Raw genomic sequence first — 23,649 nt, forward strand, 5'->3', positions numbered from 1 at the left:
TGTTCCAGGTAATCTCCGCCCAGCATTGTAACCCCTGTTCCAAGTTAAGCACCTGGTTTGGAAGAATGAGGAAATATAATACAGTAATCTGAGTCAGAGCGACCAGATACAGAGAGAGAGAGAGACATGGCTGTGGACAGAACCTTGTTTCATTCCGTGTTCTTGGCAGCTTTAATATTTACAGGTTAGTTCTATTAAATTTTAACATTTTAATAGATGAGGTTGGGAAGAATTTAAAACAGTCTGGCGATGTGTCAACTTCCCGTGCTGACTGTTGAAATCTTGGAAATCAACAAAGTTGCGGAATGAGTTTCAGTTTTTCACAGTCCTTATTTTAACTTCGTTGTATTTCTGTGACTCCGTTTTGAAGACACAAACTAGACGTTGCGAATCGTTTAAAAGTAGGAATAGTTACACTTCCTCTTCCATTCCGACCCGCAACGAATCCTGTCAAATGGCCTGTTAAGAATGTTCAGAAAGCTTACCCGAAGATCATTTGTAGGACAATCTACACACAAGTTGCTCTGTGATGTTGCCGGTGGGTCGGGACACAGCGAGTGTTGGACAAGTTACATAAGATAAAAAAAAACAAAATGTGGATGCTGGAATCTGAAACAGGAACAGAAAATGCTGGAAAATCTCAGCAGGTCTGACAGCATCTGTGGGGAGAGAATAGAGCCAACGTTTGGGGTCAGGATGACCCTGGATGAAGGGTAGAGTGACTTTACACTGAACCTACAAGCTATATGATTAAGGAGGGGGTTTATTTAAGGGCCTGACAAAAGCAGTTCATCACCTGTTTTGGACAATGGCCTAGATTTTCCTTTCTCAATAATAGACTGGCCCTGGAGCAACTGGTGAGGGAACCACAAGAGGCCAAACAGTAAGAGACCTTGTCCTCACCAATCTATATGCCGTGCCGCAAATATATCTGTCCCTTTTGGACTGACCATCAAACAGACCAAGTCCCACATTCACATTAAGCACACCATCTATCATCTTGCACTATCACTATGCTAAATGGAATAATTCAGAACAGACCCAGGAGTTCATGGGCATCTATGCGGTACCGTGAGCTATCAGCATCAGAATTGTATTCAGTCACGATCTGTGACCTCATTAACCAACATATCCCTTCCTCTACTAGCCATCTTTAGCCAGAAGTGCAGAGTGGATGATCCATTTCAGCCTTCTCCTGAGGGTCCCAACACCACACATACCTGTCTTCAGTTAATTCAATTCATTCCATGTAATATCAAGAAATGGCTAAAGGTATTGGGTACTTCAAAGGCTACAGCATCCAACAATATTCCAGAAATAGTACAGAAGACTTGTGCTCCAGAACTGAGCAAATCCCCAACCAAGCTGTTCCAGTACAGCGACAACACTGGCATCTGCCCGGCAATGTGGACAATTGCCCAGGTGGATCCTGTTCACAAAAAACAAGACAAATCCAACTTGGCCCAACTACTGTTCATTTATTCTCTTGATCAGTAGCACTGTTGGAAGGGATCATCAATAATGTTATCAAAAGGCACTTGCTCAGCTCACTGATGCTTAGTTAGGGATGATTGCAGCTCCAACAAAACTCAAGAAGTTTGACACCATCCAACATATGTAATCTGCTTAAACGGGACCCCATCCACCAACCTAAACAGAAACTTTCTCCACCACCAATGTGTGTACCATCTATGTAGATGCACTTCAGCAACTCACCAAGCTGCCTTAGCTCCATCCAAATCCATGGCCTCTACCACATAGAATGACTAGGGCAGCATGGGAACACCACCACCTGCAAGTTCCCCTTCGAGCTGCATGGAAATATATCACTGTTCCTCCACTATTGCTGGAGAACTCCCTCTCTAACAACACTCTGGCTGTACCTACACCACGTGGACTGCAGTGGTTCAAGAACGTGTCTCACTATCCCCTTCTCGAGAGCAATTAGGGTCTAGGCCACAAATATTGGCCTCACCAGCGACACCCATGAGTGAGTAAACAAAAACAAAACAATGGAAAATGTTGAGATGTTAAACTTTATTCTGAGCTGTAATGGTACTGCAACTTCCAGCAGTCTCAGCAATGTGATAAGCAATGAAGTTGCAATGTGACTCCCACCATTCTGCTGCTCAAAGCGGCAGCAACCATTGATTTGAGAATTTTGTCTATTTGCCCACAACTTGCACAGATATTTACATTCAGAGAGTTAGAAGTCAGAATCACGGGCATAATTTATTAGCGAAATTTGCTGATGACACCAAGATTGGTAGAACGGCAAATTGTGCGGAGGGTGTGGAAAGTCTGCAGGAGGATCTAGATAGGCTGGGCGAATGGGCCTGGAACTGGCAAATGGAATTTAATGTTGGCAAGTGTGAAGTTGTCCACTTTGGTAGGAATAATGGTAGGAAGGACTATTACTTACATGGCGAAAAACTGCAGCATGCAACGGTGCAGAGGGACCTCGGGGTCCTTGTGCATGAGTCGCAAAAACCCAGCCTGCAGGTGCAGCAGGTGGTCAGGAAGGCTAATGGGATGCTGGCCTTCATAGCGAGGGGGATTGAATATAAAAGTAGGGAGGTCTTGCTGCAACTGTACAGGGCACTGGTGAGGCCGCAGCTGGAGTACTGTGTGCAGTTTTGGTCGCCGCACTTACGCAAGGATATTTTGGCCTTGGAGGGAGTGCAGAGGAGGTTTACTAGGCTGATGCCGGAGTTGAGGGGGTTGAGCTATGAGGAGAGGCTGAATAAACTAGGCTTGTACTCGTTAGAGTTTAGAAGAATGAGGGGAGATCTCATTGAGACATATAAGATGATGAATGGGATGGATAGGATAGAGGTGGAGAGACTCTTCCCGCTCAGAAAGGACAGTAGGACTAGAGGGCACAGCCTCAAGATAAAGGGAGGCGGTTTAGAACGGAGTTGAGGAGGAACTTCTTCACTCAAAGGGTGGTGAATCTCTGGAATTCTCTGCCCGTTGAGGTGGTGGAGGCTGCCTCGCTAAATATATATAAGACGCGGGTTGATAGGTTTGTGATAGGCAAGGGGATTAAGGGTTATGGGGAGAAGGCAGGAAAGTGGAACTGAGCCACAACAGATCAGCCATGATCTTATTGAATGGCGGGGCAGGCTCGAAGGGCTAGATGGCCTACTCCTGCTCCTATTTCTTATGTTCTTATGTTCTTATAGGTAGATGAAATGGACCGGTGAAAATATCAATAATAATGTCACAGTTCTTCACAATTCTCTGCCATAAATGTAAAAGTATCACAAGTAAAATCTGGTTCCCTCAGCTCTTCACCCCCCGCCCCACTCTTTTCCCACTAAACTTCCCTCGTTTCTCTTCCCCATCCCCAAGCCTGACCCCTCGCCATTGCCGCCCAGCTCCTCCAGCACACCAGTGTCACAGACAGAACAACTGACATCTTGGGCAGGATTTTCCAGCTGTGCTTGGCCCATAACCGGAAAATCCCACCCAAGATCATTGGACATCTCCATGATCCACCCCTTGACCGCTATGATTCCTGTGGTGGGCAGAGCGGGAAATTTTGTGCCATTAACCCAGTTTCTCTCTCCACAGATGTTGCCAGACCTGCTGAGTACACCCAGCACTTTGTGATTTTATTTCAGATTTCCAGTGTCTGTAATATTTTGCTTTGTCTTAGTCCTACTTAGTCAAGGGAGGAACCATTTTACTCTAAGTCTGTAATATTCAGAATTTATGTGCTGATTATCTCTGTATTTAAAGCCACAAGAAAAGTATAAGCTTATTAATGTTGATCTGGTCCATTTAAGTCTATTTCATTGCTACCTTTGTTTTTCCAACCCAACAACCTGCTGTATTTTGAAGGTTTGTGTGTTAATTATCCTAACTGGAATATTATTCCACAAATTTATCATCCTTTGTCTGTTTCACTCACATAATTTATGTAACTTTCATAAACTTGTGCTTAAACTGCCTCTTCTCCAGTCACTGCCACACTAAAATTAGCAATAACCATCTTGGTTTTAATTTGATTTACTATTGTCACAAGTATTAATATATATGTGCACTATACAGATAAAGCATACCGTTTATAGAGAAGGAAAGGAGAGAGTGCAGAATGTAGTGTTACAGTCATAGCTAGAGTGTAGAGAAAGATCAATTTAATATGAAGTAGGCCCATTTAAAAGTCTGATGGCAGCAGGAAAGAAGCCTATTGAGTCGGCTGGTATGTGACCTCAGACTTCTGTATCTTTTCCCCAACGGATGAAGGTGGAAGAGGGTATGTCCAGGGTGCGTGGGGTCTTTGATTATGCTGGCTGCTTTTCTGAAGCTGTGAGAAGTGTCAATGGATGCATGATGGACCAGGCTGCGTTCATAACCATTTGTAGTTTCTTGTGGTCTTGGATAGAGCAGGTGCCATACCAAACGATGATACAATCAGAGAGAATGCTTTCTATGGATTACGTGGACCCGAATGCAGTCTGAGAGATAAAATAAGAAAGTGCATTCATCACAAGAATGAATTGATTTAATCCAAAATCATCAGGATCAGACATATCTTTTAGATTTTATGATTGTTATACCTATTTAAGACTCCAGGCAATTGTTATTGCTTTGTGTACATTTATGGAATAAAACTACATAGAAAACTGACTGGATAATATTATCCAGCTGATAGATATATCACTTGTAATAAACAATTCTAACTTATTGATGAGTTCCAAAATTACCTATGATTTATGAATGAGGGGGAAATATCTGGAGTATCCAAATACTGTATGAAATTTCACTTTGAAATATTCAATAACTTTATTGTTTTGTTGCAAATTATCTTTGTTTTGTATTAGTTTATTGTGTTTTCATTATAGAATGCTAATTAGATATGCATTACTTCCTCTTTATAAATGTGATTCTCTCCTTCTTCCTATTTTCATTTCCCTTTTTTAACCATAAACATGATATTCTAGTCCGATTAACTGTTTAGTGATTTTGAGCTTTAACCCTTTCACTTTCTCACTGTTACGTTTGGCTTTTCTCCCAATTATTTTAATTCATCCTCAGAGTGAAAAGACAATTTTGATAAAACTGAGTCTCCTACCATCCAAAACCTGTATTCTTATATGAATGAGAAGTTACGTGATGAATCTCGCTTCAACACCTATGATCCGTTCATCAGGAAATACAGAATGCCAGATCAATATATTCATGTTAAAAATAGTAATCTGAGACAGATGCAATAGCAACATTTAAAAAACATTTGGATAAGTACATTGATGGGAAAGGATTAGAGGGATATGGGCCAAACTCAGGCCCAGCTGGAAGAACATCACGGTCAGCATGGACTGGTTAGGCTGAAGGACCTGTTTCTGTGCCGTATTACTCTATGACTGTATATATAGAAACTTATTGAAGCAATTTAAGAGGCTGAAGACAGAGAGAAAGTCAAAGTGGGAGTAGGTTGGAGAATTAAAATGGTAGGTGACCAGAAACTTAGAATTGCACTTTTGGACAGAACTGGGGTGCTCCCCAAAACAAATTGCCCCAATTTGAGTTTGGTTTCTCTAAGATAAAGGAGACTGTATTGTGAGAATAGGATGCTAATTTGAAAGAAGTACAAATAAATCACTGTTTAACCTGAAAGTACATTTTGGACCCTGGATTGCAGGAAGTGAGGCGGAAAATAGACAAGTGTTGCACCTCCTGAGTTTCCAAAGGAAAGTGCCATGTAAAGTGGGTAAGTGGGTGACCAGGATATCGTGACTTCTTTGGAATGCTGAAGAGGGTGAAAAGTAAGATGTGATTGCTGGTGACATCATGCTGGAGGAGTAGGGGGCTGGGGTGGAATTGTGGAGGATAATCCATGAAGTACAGAGGATGTTGGAGTGGAAGGTGAGGACAAAGGGGACCCAACTGTGATTGTGGGAAGGAGGGGAAGAGGCGAGTGCAGAAATGAAGGAAATGAAATAGACATGGTCAGGAGAACTGTCAACAATGTTGGAGGAAAATCCTTGGTCAAAAAGAAAAGACATATCAGTCTCACTACTGCTTCAGGCATTCCTCTCTCTGACTCTGAACTATCCGTCCACAGCATCATCCTCTTACATGCCCACTGACTGATCCTTGAACTCAGCACAGTGCTAAGCAACCTCCTCCATGTCCATCTCTTTGGCCAGAAGATTCGCCATTATTTAATGAGTATGTCCCACAGTGAGTTTATTGTTTTTAGTGAAAAGCTGGAAGGATAGTGGGCTTTTTGCCAACATTAACATTTTTAAAATTATCTCAATTTGCATTGGGCTAATTATAAAATCTGCCTCAGGACACAGCTGCAACCACTGCCTATTTAAACAAAGTGTGTTATAATACATCATAAGAACATAAGAACATAAGAAATAGGAGCAGGAGTAGGCCATCTAGCCCTTCGAGCCTGCCCCGCCATTCAATAAGATCATGGCTGATCTGTCGTGGCTCAGTTCCACTTTCCCGCCCTCTCCCCATAACCCTTAATCCCCTCTCTTATCAAGAACCCATCAACCCGCTTCTTAAAAATATTTAGCGAGGCAGCCTCCACCACTTCAACGGGCAGAGAATTCCAGAGATTCACCACCCTTTGAGTGAAGAAGTTCCTCCTCAACTCCGTTCTAAACCGCCTCCCCTTTATCTTGAGGCTGTGCCCCCTAGTCCTACTGTCTTTTTTGAGCGGGAAGAGTCTCTCCACCTCTATCCTATCCATCCCATTCATCATCTTATATGTCTCAATGAGATCTCCCCTCATTCTTCTAAACTCTAACGAGTACAAGCCTAGTTTATTCAGCCTCTCCTCATAGCTCAATCCCCTCAACTCCGGTATCAGCCTAGTAAACCTCCTCTGCACTCCCTCCAGGGCCAAAATATCCTTGCGCAGGTGCGGCGCCCAAAACTGCACACAGTACTCCAGCTGCGGCCTCACCAATGCCCTATACAACTGCAGCAAGACCTCCCTACTTTTATATTCAATCCCCCTCGCTATGAAGGCCAGCATCCCATTAGCCTTCCTGACCACCTGCTGCACCTGCAAGCTGGGTTTTTGCGACTCATGCACAAGGACCCTGAGGTCCCTCTGCACCGTCGCCTGCTGCAGTTTTTCGCCACGTAAGTAATAGTCCTTCCTACCATTATTCCTACCAAAGTGGACCACCTCACACTTGCCAACATTAAATTCCATTTGCCATTTCCTGGCCCATTCGCCCAGCCTATCTAGATCCTTCTGCAGACTCTCCACACCCTCCGCACAATTTGCCTTTCCCCCAATCTTGGTGTCATCAGCAAATTTCGACACCCTGCACTCGGTTCCCTCCTCCAGATCATCCCCAACACATAAACCAAAAACAAAACTTATGGAAATTAGTGGCATTCAAATTAGTATCCCATACTGACAATACCTTTACCTGAGGGAAAACAAACACAGATTGGGGCGGCATGGTAGCACAGTGGTTAGCACTGCTACTTCACAGCTCCAAGGTCCTGGGTTCAATTCTCGGCTCGGGTCACTGTCTGTGTGGAGTTTACACATTCTCCTCATGTTGGTGTGGGTTTTGTCCAGATACTCTGGTTTCCTCCAGGTATTCTGGTTTCCTCCCACTGTCCAAAGATGTGTGGGTTAGGTTGATTGGCCTTGCTAAGAAATTGCCCCTTAATGTCCAGGGTAGTGGCGGTTAGAGGGATTAGTGGGTATAATATTGTAGGGATATGGGGGTAGGGCCTGGATGGGATTGTGTTCGGTGCAGACTCGAAGGGCCTCTTTCTGCACTGTAGGGTTCTATGATTCTATTGGGGCAATTGTTTTGAGGAGCATCCCTGTTCAGTCCAAAGGCGTAATTCTAAGTTTCTGATCACCTACTATTTTAATTCTCCAACCTACTCCCACTCTGATCTTTCTGTCTTCAGCCTCCTAAATTGCTTCAATGAATCTCTACATATATAGTCACAGAGCAATACAGCACAGTACAATACATATACTTTTATGTCAAGTTACAGAATACCACAAATTAGACAGGAAATTTATAGCTGGGGTAAATGTTCATAATGACACCTTCGTGATTTTCCATCCATTAATTTAAATGTTCAAAATTTATTTGTTTATTAGTGTCACAAGTAGGCTTACATTAACACTGCAATAAAGTTACCTTGAAAATCCCCTAGTAGCCATTCTCAGCCACCTGTTCGGGTACACTGAGGGGGAGTTTAGAATGGCCAATGACCTAACCAGCACATTTTTCGGACTGTGGGAGGAAACTCGAGCACCCGAAGGAAACCCACGCAGACACGGGGAGAATGAGCAAACTCTGCACAGAAAGTGACCCAAGCCAGGAATTGAACCCGGGTCCTTGGCATTGTGAGGCAGCCGTGCTAATCACTCTGCCACCTGTGAAAATCCCCTAGTTGCCACACTCTGGCACATGTTCAAGTACACTGAGGGAGAAATTAGCCTGGCCAATGCACCTAACCAGTACATCTTTGACTGTAGGAGGACACCAGAGCATCCAGAGTGTTGCCAGTAGGGAATTTTCACAGTAACTTCATTCAGTGTTAACATAAGCCTACTTGTGACACTAAACTTTTATGACACTAAACTTTTGTGACACTAAATAAACTTTTAAACTTTAAGAAAGATGATCAATGGAAGCAAAGAAACTCCTCATGGGAAGGAAATAAAAACATACAAAGCCCTTTTGTACCTCCAGACTGCTATTTCCACAGTCTAACTTTCTGCAGTCTCTCGTTTCCTTCTCTATGAATGATATGCTTTGTCTGTATAGTGTGCAAGAAACAATACTTTCTATTGTATGCTAATACATTTGACAACAATAAAACAAATCAAAAATTGGTGTGTTAGCCACCTCAGTTTCTATCTCAGTTGTGTAAGGCATGGAGGAAAATCCCTTTTTATGTGGTTTTAAAAAAATGATTGGCCCAAATTCTCTGACCTTGTCCGTAGCTGGGATTCCTCCATTCTGCTGAAGTGACCAGAGACTTAGCCAAGCGCCAAATTCTCAGTTCTCACTGGCAGCAACAGTGGGGCATGAATGGCTGGAGAATTCCGGCCATTGTGTTTGACTTTTTGCCAACTGACCAAATACAACCCTATATAAATGTCTGATGGATGTGAAATCCAAAACTAGATTCTATTTATGAAATATTCATTTAAAATCTTTGCTTTGTAATCAATGCAGGTTTTGGGAACCTACCTGCCCCACAGAATGTGAGAATGCATTCCGTCAACTTTAAAAATCTACTTCAATGGAACCCAGTCACATATCACAAAGGCAATGTCAACTATTCAGTAGAGTATCAAAGGTGAGTGATATAACACAGGAACTGTATGTTATAATTATAATATTAATTGGTAACTCATTCTGAATCCAAAATAATAAGCCATTAAAACTGGAATGAAGCTGTCATATTGAATGAAAGCATGCCAGCTGGTGTTACTTTGTTGTTGCCTTTTCAAGTGTCAGCCTTGGTTCAGTGACAGTGCTTTCACCTCTGAGTTTGAAGGTTCTGGGTTCAGCGCCTTGATAATATTATCTAGGCTGCGCTTCAGTACAGTACTGAGTAGATACTGCATTGTCGGAGCTGCCGTTTTTTTGTTGAGATGTTAAACGGAGGCTCCGCCTGTCCTCTCGGGTGAATGTATAAGATTCTACTGCACTATTTGAATGTCAGTGGTGTTCTTCCAAGTGTCCTGGGCAATATTTACTCCTCAACCAACATCATTAAAAGAAATTATCCGTTCATTGTCACACTGCTGTTTGTGAGATCTTGCTGTGTGCAAATTAGCTGCCATGTTTCCTAACATTGCAACACTTCAAAATCAGCAACAACTAGCATTTATAGGGAGGAGCTGTGATGAGGATGCAGAGAAGCTTCAGCGTGATTTGGATAGGCTGAGTGTGTGGGCATATGCCTGGCAGCTGCAATATAATGTGGATAGATGTGAGGTTATCTACTTTGGTAGCAATAATAGGAAGACAGATTATTATTTGAATGGATGCAAATTGAGTGAGGTGGATACTCAACAAGACCTTGCATCACTTACTGAAAATAAGTGCACAGGTACAGCAGGCAGTAAAGAAGGCAAATGGTATGTTGGCCTTCATAGTGAGAGGATTTGAGGATAGGGCTAGGGATGTTCTGCTGCAATTATATAGGCCATTGGTGAGGCCACACATGGGGTATTGTGTAATTTATCTGAGGAAGCATGTCCTAGCTCAAGGGGGAGCACAGCGAAGGTTTACCAAGTTGATTCCTGGGATAGCAGGTCAAATGAGGAGAGACTAAGTCGGTTAGGATTATATTCACTGGAGTTCAGAATGAGAGGAGATCTCATAAAAGCGTATAAAATTCTAACATGGTTAGACAGAGTAGATTCAGAAAGAATGTTCCCAATGGTGGGGGAGTCCAGGAATAGGAGTCATATTTTGAGGATAAGGGGTAAACCTTTTAGGATTGAGGTGAGGGGCAATTTCCTCAGAGAATGATGAATGTGTAGAATTCACTACCACAGAAAGTAGTTGAGGCCAAAACATTGGTTGTCTGATTTCTAGAAGAAATTAGATATAGTGCTTGGGGCTAAAGGATTCAAGGGATATGGGGAAAGCAGGGGGTCGGGATTTTTGAATTTGATGATCAGTCATGATCAAAAGGAACAGCGAAGCAGGTATGAATGGCAAAATGCTTCTAGTTTCTATATTTCTGTTTCTATATAGTAGTTTTAACATTGTACTATGTTCAAAGGCACCTCAGAGGAGCATTATCAAATAAAATTTGCCACCAAGAAGATATTAGGACAGGTTGTTCAGAAAAATTGGTTTTAGAAGTATCTAAAAGTGGGAGAGAAAGGTAGAGAGATGCAAAGGCTAGGGAAGGAATTTCAGAGCTTGGGTCCTTGGTATTATGTATGCCCCTGTGGACTAAGAGTGCATAAAGAATCACAGGGTAGACTTGATATCTTGAACACTGGGAGCTCTTCAGTTAAGGTGTGCACTGATTCGCAGTCAGGTCTAAGACTGCTCAACCGGGTCCCGCACTAGGAGGAGGTAATTGTCACCTGACCCACACTTTTAAAGGGGCAGTCTGCACCCCAAACATCAACATACAGCATATATACATATATCACACTTGGCTGCTGAAGACATGGCTGACTGTGGGGCGTGATGAACATTAGAGAAGCACAACAAGCCAGAACTGGAGGAGCGCAGAGATCTTGGAGCATTGTGGATCTGGAGGAGGTTATATAAAAGGGGAGGACACAAGTAAATGAACTTATACATTAAATACTTAAGCATTTGCATTCTTTCTGAGTGCTCCATTTCCTCTTCTGCGATGTGGCCATCATGCCAAGGAAGCTCAATACTGAGAAGGTTAAATTATAACGTGAAAAATAACATGAGTGTGAAAAGAATAAATACCACATGCTTTTCCGATATGCAGAAAGCATGTCACTTTATGATATTGATCTAAAGGGAAAATCGCAAATCACTTTAACACCACTTTGCTCATTCACTGCAACAAGTGAACAGGTTGTTACTGAATTAGGTTTTACATCAGGGGCGGGCAGTTGTCCAGATGTTTAATTTGCTGAGGTAGAAAAATAAAAATTCTGAAAACGTATACCACTCTTTTAAATTCAATATGTAACATGGCTACAATCTCCATCCAGAACTTTAATGAACACTCTCATTTATGTAGCACCTACCATGACCATTGGAGGTGCCATAGCATTTTACATCCAATGCACTTTTGAAGTGTAGTCACTATTATAAGGTAGTCACTATAATAATCTTTTCACACTCATGTTATTTTTCACGTTATAATTTAACCTTCTCAGTATTGAGCTTCCTTGGCATGATGGCCACATCACAGAAGAGGAAATGGAGCATTCAGAAAGAATATAACCACAACTGATTTGCAGATAGCCAGCTTTCACAAACAGCAATGTAATACTGATCAGATCATCTGGATTTCTGATATCCATTGAGGGATAAATATTTAATGGTGTATCGTGGGATAATTCCACTGCTCTTTTTCAAAGTAGTAGGAAGAAACCTCAAGCCCATTTTACCATTTAATGCAATCATGGCTGATCTGTCACCTAACCTATATCTCCATACCAAAATGCCTTTGCCCCATTTCCCTTAATACTTCTAACTAACAAAAATTTATCACGGTTTTAAAATTAATCTAGCATCAATTGCTATTTACAGTTTCAAACTCCTACTACCTTTTGCACTTCCGATAGTGCAACAGGGCCTTGATCTTTGTGTTTACATGTGGAATGGAATGTGGCCCCACAACCATTCCTAATTCAGGAGTGTATCCAACTGAGCCAATACTGGCACATGCATACAATGATTTTTTTTTCATTCAGTCATGGGATGTGGGCATCATTAGTTAGGCCAACAATTATTGTCCATCTCTAATTGTCTCGGAACTGAATGACTTGCTAGGTCATTTCAGAGAGCATTTAGAGAGGAATATAAAAACTAAATAAGAGCTTCTTTAAATATATAAAAAGGAAGTGAACTTAGGCATCTTAGAAAATGATGGGGAATGAAAAAAATAGCAGAGGAGTTGAACAGATATTTTGCATTAGTCTTTAAAGTGGAAGACACTTTAAACACCCCATTAATACTAAAGAATATGGGGGAGGAATTAAATAGCATCACCATCACTAGAGCAGTAGTATTAGACAAACTAATGGGGCTAAAGGGAAGTAAATCCCCTGATGGTTGGCTAAAGACAAATAAATCCCTTGATGGCTTGCATCCTGGGATCATAAAATAAGTAGCTAGAAAGATAGCTATTCTCTTTATTCTCTCCCCACAGATGCTGTCAGACCTGCTGAGTTTTTCCAGCATTTTCTGTTTTTGTTTCAAATTCCATCGTCCACAGTATTTTGCTTTTATCCTGAGATAGTGGATGTATTGGTTATGATTTTCTAAAAACCTTTGGATTTTGGAGAAGTACAAGAGAATTGGAAAACTGTTAATGTGACACCCCTATTTAAAAAGGGAGGGAGGCAAAAAGCGGGTATCTATAGGTCGATTAGCCTAACCTCTATTGTTGGATTAATGTTGGAATCAATTATTAAGGAAATAGAAGTATTTGGAAAATCATAATCTAATCTAGCAGAGTCAGTGAAAGGGAAATTGTGTCTGACTGATTTATTGGAGTTTTTCGAGTAAGTCTCAACCAGAGTGGATAGAGGGGAACCAGTAAATGTGTTGTATTGGGACTTCCAAAAGGCATTCAATAAGGTGCCTCTCAAAAGGATAAGTCATAAGATAAGAGCCCATGATGTTGAAGGCAATTTATTGGCATGGATAGAAAATTGGCTAATGAGCAGAAAACAGTGAGTGGGGATAAAGGGGTCTTTTTCAGGTTGTAACCAGTGGGATTCCACAGGAATCAGTGCTGGGACTGAGGCTGTTTACAATATTTTTTAATGACTTGAAGGAAGGCAACAAATGTATTGCAGCTAAATTTGCAGATGACACAAAAATATGTGGAAAGACAAGTTGCAGGAGGGATACAAACAGTTTACAAAGAGATATTGATAGGTTAAATAAGTGAGCAAAAAGTTGGCAAATGGAATATAATGTGGAAAAATGTGAAGTTATTCATGGAAGCAAGAACAAAAGAACAGAGTACTATTTAAATGGAGAAAAACTTCAGAAAGCTGCAACACAAAGGCCGGAATTTTACTGGCATGCCACCACAATTCTGGGGACGGGTGAGACTCAGAGAATGACATTCCCCGTTGGCCTCAGTTGGGATTATACAAACCTCGGGCAGACATGCCAGTAAAATTCCACCCATAGGGTCTTCGGTATCTTTTTGCATGAAATGCAGAAAGCTAGCATGCAGGTGCAGCAGGTAATAAGGAAGATTAATGGAATGTTGGCCCTTATTTCAAGGGGTTTGGAGTATAAAAGTAGGGAAGTCTTGCTGCAACGGTACAAGGTACCAGTGAGGTCACATCTGGAATACAATGAGCAGTTTTGATCCCCTTTTTTAAGGAAAGATATCTTATTGGAGGCAGTTCAGAGAAAGTTCACTTGGATGATCCCCAGTATGGAAGGATTGTCTGTGAGAGAAGGTTAAACAGGTTGGGGCTTATTGGAAATTGGAAGAGTGAGAGGTGAGTTCATTGAAACAAAAGCGCCTGACAAGGTAAATGCTGAGCGGATGTTTTCCCTCTTGGGAAAGTCTAGGACCAGAGAGCATAGTCTCAGAATAAAGGGGTGCCAATTTAAGGTTGAGATGAAACGGAACTTCTTTTTTCAGAGGGTTGTGAGTGTTTGGAACTCTTTGCCAAAGAGAGCTGAGGGGCAGAGTCCTTGTGTATATTTAAGGCTGAGATAGATAGATTTTTGATCAGCAAAGGAATTGAATGTTATAGGGAAAAGGCAGGAGAGCGGACACGAGGAAAGTCAGATCAGCCATAATCCTACTGAATCATGAAACAGGCTTGAGAGGCCGAATGGCCCACTCCTGTTCCTATTCTTTATGGTCTTAAGAGTTAATTATATTGTTGTGTAGATCTGGAATCACATGAACGCCAGATCATGTAAGGATGGCAGATTTCCTTCCCAAGATGACATTAGTGAAGCAGATGGGTTTTTTTGACAACTGACAATGGTTTCATGGTTATCATTAGACTCTAATTCCTAATTTGTATTGAATTCAAATTTTGCCATCTGCCATGGTGAGTTTCGAACCTGAGTCCCTAGAGCATTATCACTAGTCCAGTGACAGGAGATTAACTTTATTATCTAATTTCTTTTCAGTTTGTACGACATGCATTATAATAAAAAGAAATACCCTAAGAAAGGCTGCACAAGCATCAGAATCACAGAATGTGACTTGTCCAAAGTACTGAAAACCATGGTTGGTTATTCCCTCCGTGTGAGGACTGAATATGAAAACGAGACATCAGACTGGGCCATTATCAAGGAGTTTGAACCTTCTGCAGACAGTAGGATTGTTTCTAACTTATCATATTTTTCACTTAATTTGCATTGAAATTAAGTGTTTGTAATGATTTTCTAAGCACGCTACAAATGCAACATGCCTTTTTGTGATACAGCTGAAATTGGACCTCCTTTAGCAGTGGTTGTGAAGCCAAGGTTGGATATGTTGGATATCGACATCTCTGAGCCAGTAAATGAGAATGATAATACATCAATGAGTGACTATTTTCTGGACTTGGCTTACAAGGTGTCTTACTGGAAAGTTGAAGGGGAAGAAAAGGTAAATTTTGCAGGCGTGAAAAATGGAAAAAATATATTTTTTTCATTTGTTAAAAAGAACCGCTTCTTTGTAATTGTAAACTCTAGTGAGCTTTGATGATTTCGATGAGTCTGATGCTTTTATATTAGGTTCCAGCTCAACTGAAGTGTCAATACTGATATGTATTGTATATACTTATATATAAGTAATATATATTTTATACATATATACATAAGTATGCCAAAAATTTGAAAGATCATTTTGTAGTTAATTACAATTGTGTAAGAGATAATTTAACACTAATCCATATAATGTCAAATCATATCATTTTCCTGCTGGTTTTGAAAACTATTTTTAACCATTTTCATCAATGTTAAATTAGCCTTACTGAGAACAATGTGTAAAATGTCTATATTACAGAACACAATATTTACCTGAATTTAAAGCCTGGTTCTACTTATGTCTGTGAACTGTTCATAATCTGTTTCTAGAATTAGAATGATTTTGTAAAATGTTTATTCCATCCAAAAAAAAATTCAAATTGAATCCAATTCATGGTCCCCACGAGAGAAACAAACAAGATCCAAGCTGACAGGATGTGAGGCATTGCACCCCCTCCCGGGCTTGATCTGACACTTAGCCAAAAGACCAAAATGGCTTTGAAAAATTGCATCTGGCAACATTTGGGTTTAACCTCATCAGCTACCCTGATCATTACCTCTACCCTAGCCTGAGAGATCAACCTGCCTGATCATTGACTCTCCCCTGGCAGGTCAATAAGTATGAATACAGAAAAGAAGGAGGTCACTGAGCCCATCGTGTTCATGCTAGCGATCTTCCTAAACAACTCCACTAATTCCACTCTCCTGCTCTTCACCCAGAGCCTTGCAATTCTTTTCTCGTCAGATAACTGTCCAGTTCCCTTTTGAGAGCCACAGTTAACTTTCCCTCCATCACATCCAAGCAATGCATTCTGAATCCTAACCATTGGCTACATGAAAAAGTTTATCCTCATGTTGCCTCTAGTTCTTTTGCCATTCATCCTTAAATCAGTGTCCTCTGGTTCTTGATCTTTCTACCTATGGGAACAGTTTCTCCCTATTTATTCTGCCTAAGGCCCTCATGGTTTTGAATACCACTATCAAATCTTATCTCAACCTTCTCTGAGAAGAACAGTCCAGTTTCTTACAATCTCTCCATGTAATTTTTTTATTCATTCAGGGGATGCAAATGTTGCTGGAAAGGTTGATATTTATTGCCAATCCCTAATGTCCCTTGTAATCACAAACTTCCAGAGCACTTCTCCTTCCTGTTGCAGGAGCAGTGCTCTGAAAGCTCGTGATTCTAAATAACACTGTTGGACTTTAACCTGGTGTTGTGAGACTTCTTACTGTGCCCACCTCAGTCCAACACCGACATCTCCACATCATGCCTAATCTCCCTTAAGTGTGGTGTTGAATGTCATAGTGGTTGTGATGCAGGTATGCTCAATGTGAAGTTAGGAGGGATAATCCAAGTTTTCAACTCAGAGACTGTGAAGGAATGGCAAGAAAGGTCTAAGTCAAAATAAGGGGAACTTGCAGGTGGCGGAGTTCCCACATGTTACTGCCCTTTATGGTTGTATGTTATAGGTTTGTGAAGCGTTATTGAAATAACCTTGATGAGTTATTATCATGCACCTTGTAGGTGGTACATACTGTGCCAAGGGTGGGTGGATGAATGTTTAAAGCGGTGGATAGCCTGCTGATCAACCAGGCTGCTTTGATCTGATGGTATTGAACTTCTGAACTGTTATTAGAGCTACACTCATCAGTGAAGTGTGGTATGTTCCATGACTCTCTGGACTAGTTGTAGCCACAGTATTTATATAGCTGGTCCAAATCAGTTTCTGGTCAATGGCTGCGATGTTTGGACCTGGAAAGTGCCCAGTCTGTCTCAAAAATTACCCTGGAGAGACAAAAGGTGGAATTTTCCTGCCCCACTCAGCATTGTATTGAATTGTAGAAAATTCAATGGACTGCGCAAAGGTCAGTTGACCTTGGGTGGAATTTTCCAGCCAGAAATTCCTGTATTTCAAAATTTGAACAATGGGTTAAGCAAGCCGTTTCATATTGCTACTATGCAGCAGTGGCTGCACGAATGGTATTTTCCACGAACAAGTTGTTGTCATAAGACAAAAAAGACATTCTGTATCTTGGGCAGAATTTTCCAGCCCTGCCCACCAGCAGGATCCACTGCTCCTGCCAAAATCAATGGACCTTTGGTTGTCTCACCGCATCCACCATGGTGACCATTGCACCAGGCCAGAAAAATCCCTGTAATTGTGTCTGAACATCAGTGTTGATGTGCTGCCAGGTATGTCGGCCATATATCCCAGCAATTGGTTGTTTGAATCAAAAAGCATCTTTCTTCAATTGTTCAGAAATAGGCAGGGTATAGACTATACTCAACCAGCTCACGTGGGCAAAACCCAAAACAAGATTCCATAATTGGGCAGCACTCGTTGAACACTCCTGAGTGTGCTAATAACTACACTAACAAACAATCTAAGATAATTAGTTCAGCTTGTAACATGGGTCATTTACATTTGCTAAAGGCAACATTCGATCTCTGCAAACAAAAAGAATATAGAATCTATACAGTACAGAAAGTGGCCATTCAGCCCATCAAGTCTGTACTGACCACAATCCCATCCTGGCCCTATTCCCGTAACCCCACATGTTTACCCTGTTAATCCCCCTGATACTAGGGTCAATTTAGCATGGCCAATCAACCTGATCCATACATCTTTGGTCTGTGGGAGGAAATCGAAGCACCCGGAGGAAATCCACAAAGACACGGGGAGAATATTCAAACTCCACACAGACAGTGACCCAAGGCTGGAATTGAACCTGGGATCTTGGTGCTGTGAGGCAGCAGCGCTAATCACTTTGGTACCATGGCGCCAAGATGTTCAAGACCTGTGCATTTAGCCAGAAGCTTGGGGAGCGTATAGTTCTCAGTGCTTTCTCCATCGCAATGCTTTGGCTAATTCAAATCAACCTGTCACAATCTACTCCCTCTTCTCCTGTAAGATCAATTGCCGTGATTTTTTGAAAATTATTGCTTGAAACCTGATTGTTTGTCCTGATGAAAAGCTTTGGCAACTTGTCTCACTTTTCAGCAATATTTATTAAACTGGTGAATCCAATGCAACAAGCGTTTCCATGCATACATCCATGATGTCAGGAAAGTATGTTGAGGATGACTATGACTGTTGTGTGAGTCTACAAGTAGCTTTATGACCATATTGACAGTATTCAATCTGTAATGCTTTCATTTAATGTTTCTCTTTATCTGCCTTGCTCCTGCTATTTGCCTCCTGTGACTATTTGATGGATATTTTGAATTCCACAGATTGAGAGTGTTAAGACTAGTCAGAAGATGATAACGCTCATGAACCTTAAACCTTGGACTACCTACTGCCTGAAAGTTGAACCTATCTTGGCTAACAGAAAGACTCACCTTAGTTCAATTGTCTGTGAAACTACGATGGATAACGGTATTACTATTTTCTTCTATTTGTCCCATTAAATATCTAATACAGGCAGCTGCTTGCCAGATGGGGGCATGAGTTGGCATGGTGAGGTATATTACATGTAGTGGATGGGGCATGCAGAATGAGTGAGGACTGATGGGGTGTTAGCCTAGAGTTCCTAATATTTAACGATACAACTGAGACAAGGAAAAGCAGGGCAAGCCTTTTAAACAGCTCCGCTTGACAATTGGCTACCCCTGTGTTGCCTCCAATATGGATCCAGAGTGCAGCAGGCCCAACTCCACCTTCTATTCAGGGGAACTTTTCTTCCTCTGCCATCCCCTCAGCACAGATGGAAAGCTGGAGCAGAGCAACTTGATTGCCTTGTGCCAACTAACAGAATCCATTCTTACAACACAATTTATTACAGCATAGGGGTAGCATGGTAGTACAGTTGTTAGCACTGCTGCCTCCTGCCTCACAGTGCTGGGGTTTAATTCCCAGCTTGGGTCACTGACTGCCCGGGTCACAGTGCCCGGGTTTAATTCCCAGCTTGAGTCACTGACTGCGCGAAGTCCACGCGTTCGCCCATGTCTGTGTGGGTTTCCTCCAGATGTTCCAGTTCCCTCCCACAATCGGCCATGCTAAATTCTCTCTCAGTGTACCCAAACAGGCGTTTGAGTGTGTCAATAAGGATTTTCACAGTAACTTCACTGCAGTGTTAATGTAACCTGACTTGTAACTAATAAATAAACTTTAAAATTTTTATGTCTTTGGCCTCAGATGTTTTAATTTCATTACTGTAGTTTCAGTTCACACCAGAGATGGGACTTAAGTTCTGTGGCCAAATGATGCTTTCTACTTATGAAAGTTCTCCCCTTTTTTGTACCTGCAGGTAGAGTTCCAGAGTGGCAAGTGATTATGCTTCTCCTTGCGTCAATTTCTGGTGTCTTCAGTGTGACAATGGGAATTTTCTATGCATCGCTTTATCTCTACAAGGCTGTCAGATATAGTTTCTTTCCTTCCTACAATCTCCCTGAACACATAAAAGAGGTATGTGTTATTCCAGCCATTTATCTCCATTCCTGATTTATGAACTATCAAATATAACCTCATGCAACTTCATACAAATTGCAACTCTCCTGCTCTAGCATTGAGGTTTACCAAAGTGAGGTTAACAAGGGAGTACAAGGGTGTGATATGGTTTCACGATGGTAAAAGCTGGAAATTTGCTCAGAGTTACTCACAAATTCACCGCTGTAGCTTTGCCTGAAGCCCCATTTATACAGTGTACTTTCCACAAAGTTATAACAGCAGCTCTGTGGGAATTCTTATCCAAAATTGCCTTTCTAGCTGCTAGTCTTCTTTTTAATAAGATTGAAAGTTGAGAAATAACATGGCTTCAGTGTAACAGTTGCCACTGCCACCATGATAAACAGCACTGTAATGCAACGGTAGAGTTTTACAGATGGTTGGAGTGGGGATGGGGAAGTGGGAGGTGGGGGGGGGGGGGATACTGGGGAGTGGTTTCCAGCGTGAAGGGGTACCAGAATTACTTGACCATCACAGGACAATTCCCCTAAAAATTTCAAATAAAATTAGCCATTCTTTACCAGATTAACTGCTGTTACTTTGAAGTCATCACATGGCAACAACACAGGACAATATTTAATGAAGGCAATGAACGGACCTCTTCTGACAACTGGAGAGCTAATCAAAGCCCCAGATTGCCTACTTAATGGAAAGCTTGCAGTATCATGTGCCTCTCAGCCATTCGACAAGTCATTGGGAAGCTTAACCCCAGGATCAACAAATCTGAACTGGAGCGCCAATCAGAGGCTGACAGCACTATCAGGAAGGGGATGGTTGCTGCCAGTAAAACATCTCCTCAAGGCCTAGCATCATCGCTAGATCCCAGGCCACAGTTAAGTGATGGTGGGAGGCTGGGAGTTGCAGAAAATGGGGGTCAACAGGAAGGCTGAGGGAATGATTCTTAGGCCAACACTTCTTCCTGATGCTGGGTCATTCAATCAGGCACTGAGTGCCTTTGAATAGGCCCCCTGAAGCCCTCACACAATCATGCGGTTTCTCTGCCTGTCTAAGTTAATACTCATTGTATATATCTTCACTCATTGTTATCCAAAGGCCTTTCAACTCTAGATTTAATCAGGGTGGAAGCATGAAGGACAGGTCCCCCCTAACTGATTACATGATCCCTGCAACTAAACTTGCCCCAGGGAAGGGCTTTAAATTCCACTCAAAGTTGTTAATTCCAAGCTTTCTAAGCGAACCCTGAATTTCAAACTATTTGCACAGTATCCAAATCCAATATATTTGTTATTCAGGGAAGTTTAACTCCTTTCCATGACTTTTTGCATTAATTTTTCTGTGAATGCTTGATATTTCAGCAAACACAAGAGCAGGGGATAGGGTTGGATTTTGGGTTTTGAGTTGGATCCTTGCTGTTGGATCAAATGGGAGTCCTAACCCTGCACTGTGTCAGATGTAGTCACCTGGCTGTGATATTCCCCCGAGTTGGAAGCTCTTGCCACTTAATCAAAGATAGTAGGCAAGCTCTGGAAGCTGAACGGCCAAAAGGAAGCTCCCCAGCACAGAAGGAAGAGTGGCCTACAGTCGAAGGCAAGGAAGAGAAAAGATGCCTCCATTTTGAGGTGCAATCTCAGCAACTTTTAACATGTTTTATTCAAAAAATGCACAAAGCTGCCAGGCCATCACTGTGGAGGAGAAACTCTTGGTTAAAATAATTCCATTATAATTTGCCTTAATTAGCCTTTGAGTTACCTTAATTGACTGACCACAATTGGTGGGCAGGTAACCATTGCATGTCTCCAGGGAAATGGTTGGGGGTGGGGCATGGTCACACATTCCAGACATACATCATAATATTGTCCACATTAATAGATGTTCAGAGTTCCCTCATGAAGGCAGAATGGAAGGCCATTCTATTCCAGCAGCAATCCACAGCTAGCAATAGATCCTTAGAATCTTAGAATCCCTACAGTGCAGAAGGAGGCCATTTGACCCATCAAGTCTGCACCAACCACTAATCCCACCCAGGTCCTATTCCTGCAATCCCACATAGTTACCTGCTAATCCCCTGACACTAGGGTCAATTTAGCATGGCCAATTAACATAACCCGCACATCTTTGGACTGTGGGAGGAAACCGGAGCACCCGGAGGAAACCCATGTGGACACGGGGAGAATGTGCAAACTCCACACAGACAGTGATCCAAGGCTGAAATTGAACCCAGATCCCTGGCACTGTAAGCTAGCAGTGCTAACCACTGTGCCACCGTGCTATATCCTTTTACTTCACTTCGCTCATCAAGTTCAAATGAAATTATAGATACATGATTAAGAGAAATGAGTGGATAAAAACTTAAATAACTGCTCATGGAAATATTTCTTATGTGCACATCATCCTATATACCGGTCTCCACTTTAGATGTGCTTTCCAAACACCCATCTTCCAATTCATTGTCAGGATTTCACTTTTTTTTAATCCTAGCTAAATACTCCACATCCCAGTAAATCATCACAAAAAAAATACAGATGTGACACTGGATATATTTTATGGGAGATTCTCAATTACTGAATTAAGAATTATTAGTCCTAAACGCTTGACTTTTTTTTTGTACAGTACCTTGAAAAACCTTCATTGAATTCTCAATTCCTGCTGCCCCATAGTAAGAATCTTAGTGAAGAATCATTTGACAAGCTGAGTATAATTTCAGACATTCAAGCAAGTTTTAACAACAGCAATGCTGATTTGAACACAAACATGGAAGTGATTGAGAAACGGCCTGAGAAGGAGGATAATCAGGCAACCGCTGATGAAAAGGAAGATTAAGGAGTGCAAAATCAGAACAACAACAACCTTTATGGAAGAATGCAGACACGGCCGGATCGTGCTGCTTGAGTGAATCAAAGCTGAAGAGATGCTTGAAGGCAATGTCAGACACACACACACGGATCTTCCTCTCTCTTTGGGATTTTTGTGACACAGGATTTATATTTTGTTCAGTTGTCCATGGAGATAACAACATATGTGGCCTGTAATGTTTTCTTTCACCTCCTTTTCAGCAATCTATGAGCATTCATTACAGATCCGAGTAAAAGAAGGAAACTTTTAACTTATTGTATTTTAGCAGAGAAACAATGAAGTGTGTGATTTTGGAAAATCTTTGTCGAAGATCCTTTGCAACCTTCAAATTTTGTTTGTGGTTTGTTTACAAAACAAATATGATTTGTTATTAATATTCATTTATTCATTTGGAATTTATATTTATACATTGTCTAAAACATGGGCTGCGATTTTACACACACACACACACACACACACACACACACACACACACACACACACACACCTGGAAAATTCTGTTTCAGGAAATCCCATCCATGGAAAATTCTGAGCAGCTGAAAGAAATGAAAAGCAAACGGCCTCAAAAGCATCTATTAATATATTACAGTTCTTATATCTCCGTACATTTTCTTTCAATTTAAAGAGATCAAATCTGTGCATAGCATAGTCAGTCTAATTTCACCACAGCCTTGCACAACTGCACTGAGACTTCTTAGCTCTTTTGCTCCAATCCCTTTGTAGCAAAGTCCAACATACCTCAGTAATAGTCCTGGAAGTGAATTCCACAACTTTGTCTGGTAAAAGTTTTCTCCTGTCCTCTGTTCTAACCTTCTTTCATTAAATATTCTATGTGTGACCCTTTGCTTTAGACCACTATCTACTTGAAACTGTCTGCTTCCTTATCCTTGCATAACTTTAAATATTATTGACTGCATGGTGGCACAGTGGTTAGCACTGCTGTCTCACAGTGTCAGGAACCCGGATTCAAT

General features: G+C 41.5%; 1 protein-coding gene across 1 annotated transcript; it reads left to right on the forward strand.

Annotated features, from left to right (window-relative positions):
• Positions 1-75: 75 nt before the first annotated feature.
• Positions 76-22,976, forward strand: LOC145353163 (interleukin-10 receptor subunit beta-like). Its single transcript, XM_080203617.1, has 7 exons — positions 76-184; positions 9,195-9,318; positions 14,814-15,001; positions 15,113-15,276; positions 18,652-18,796; positions 19,668-19,825; positions 22,436-22,976. Exons 1-7 carry the CDS (start codon positions 127-129, stop codon positions 22,643-22,645), a joined length of 1,047 nt encoding a protein of 348 aa, XP_080059743.1. The 5' UTR covers positions 76-126; the 3' UTR covers positions 22,646-22,976.
• The last annotated feature ends 673 nt before the right edge of the window (positions 22,977-23,649 follow it).

This window comes from Carcharhinus amblyrhynchos, chromosome 15 (assembly GCF_965287045.1).
Source record: "Carcharhinus amblyrhynchos chromosome 15, sCarAmb.v2.hapA, whole genome shotgun sequence".
Lineage (NCBI taxonomy): Eukaryota > Metazoa > Chordata > Chondrichthyes > Carcharhiniformes > Carcharhinidae > Carcharhinus > Carcharhinus amblyrhynchos.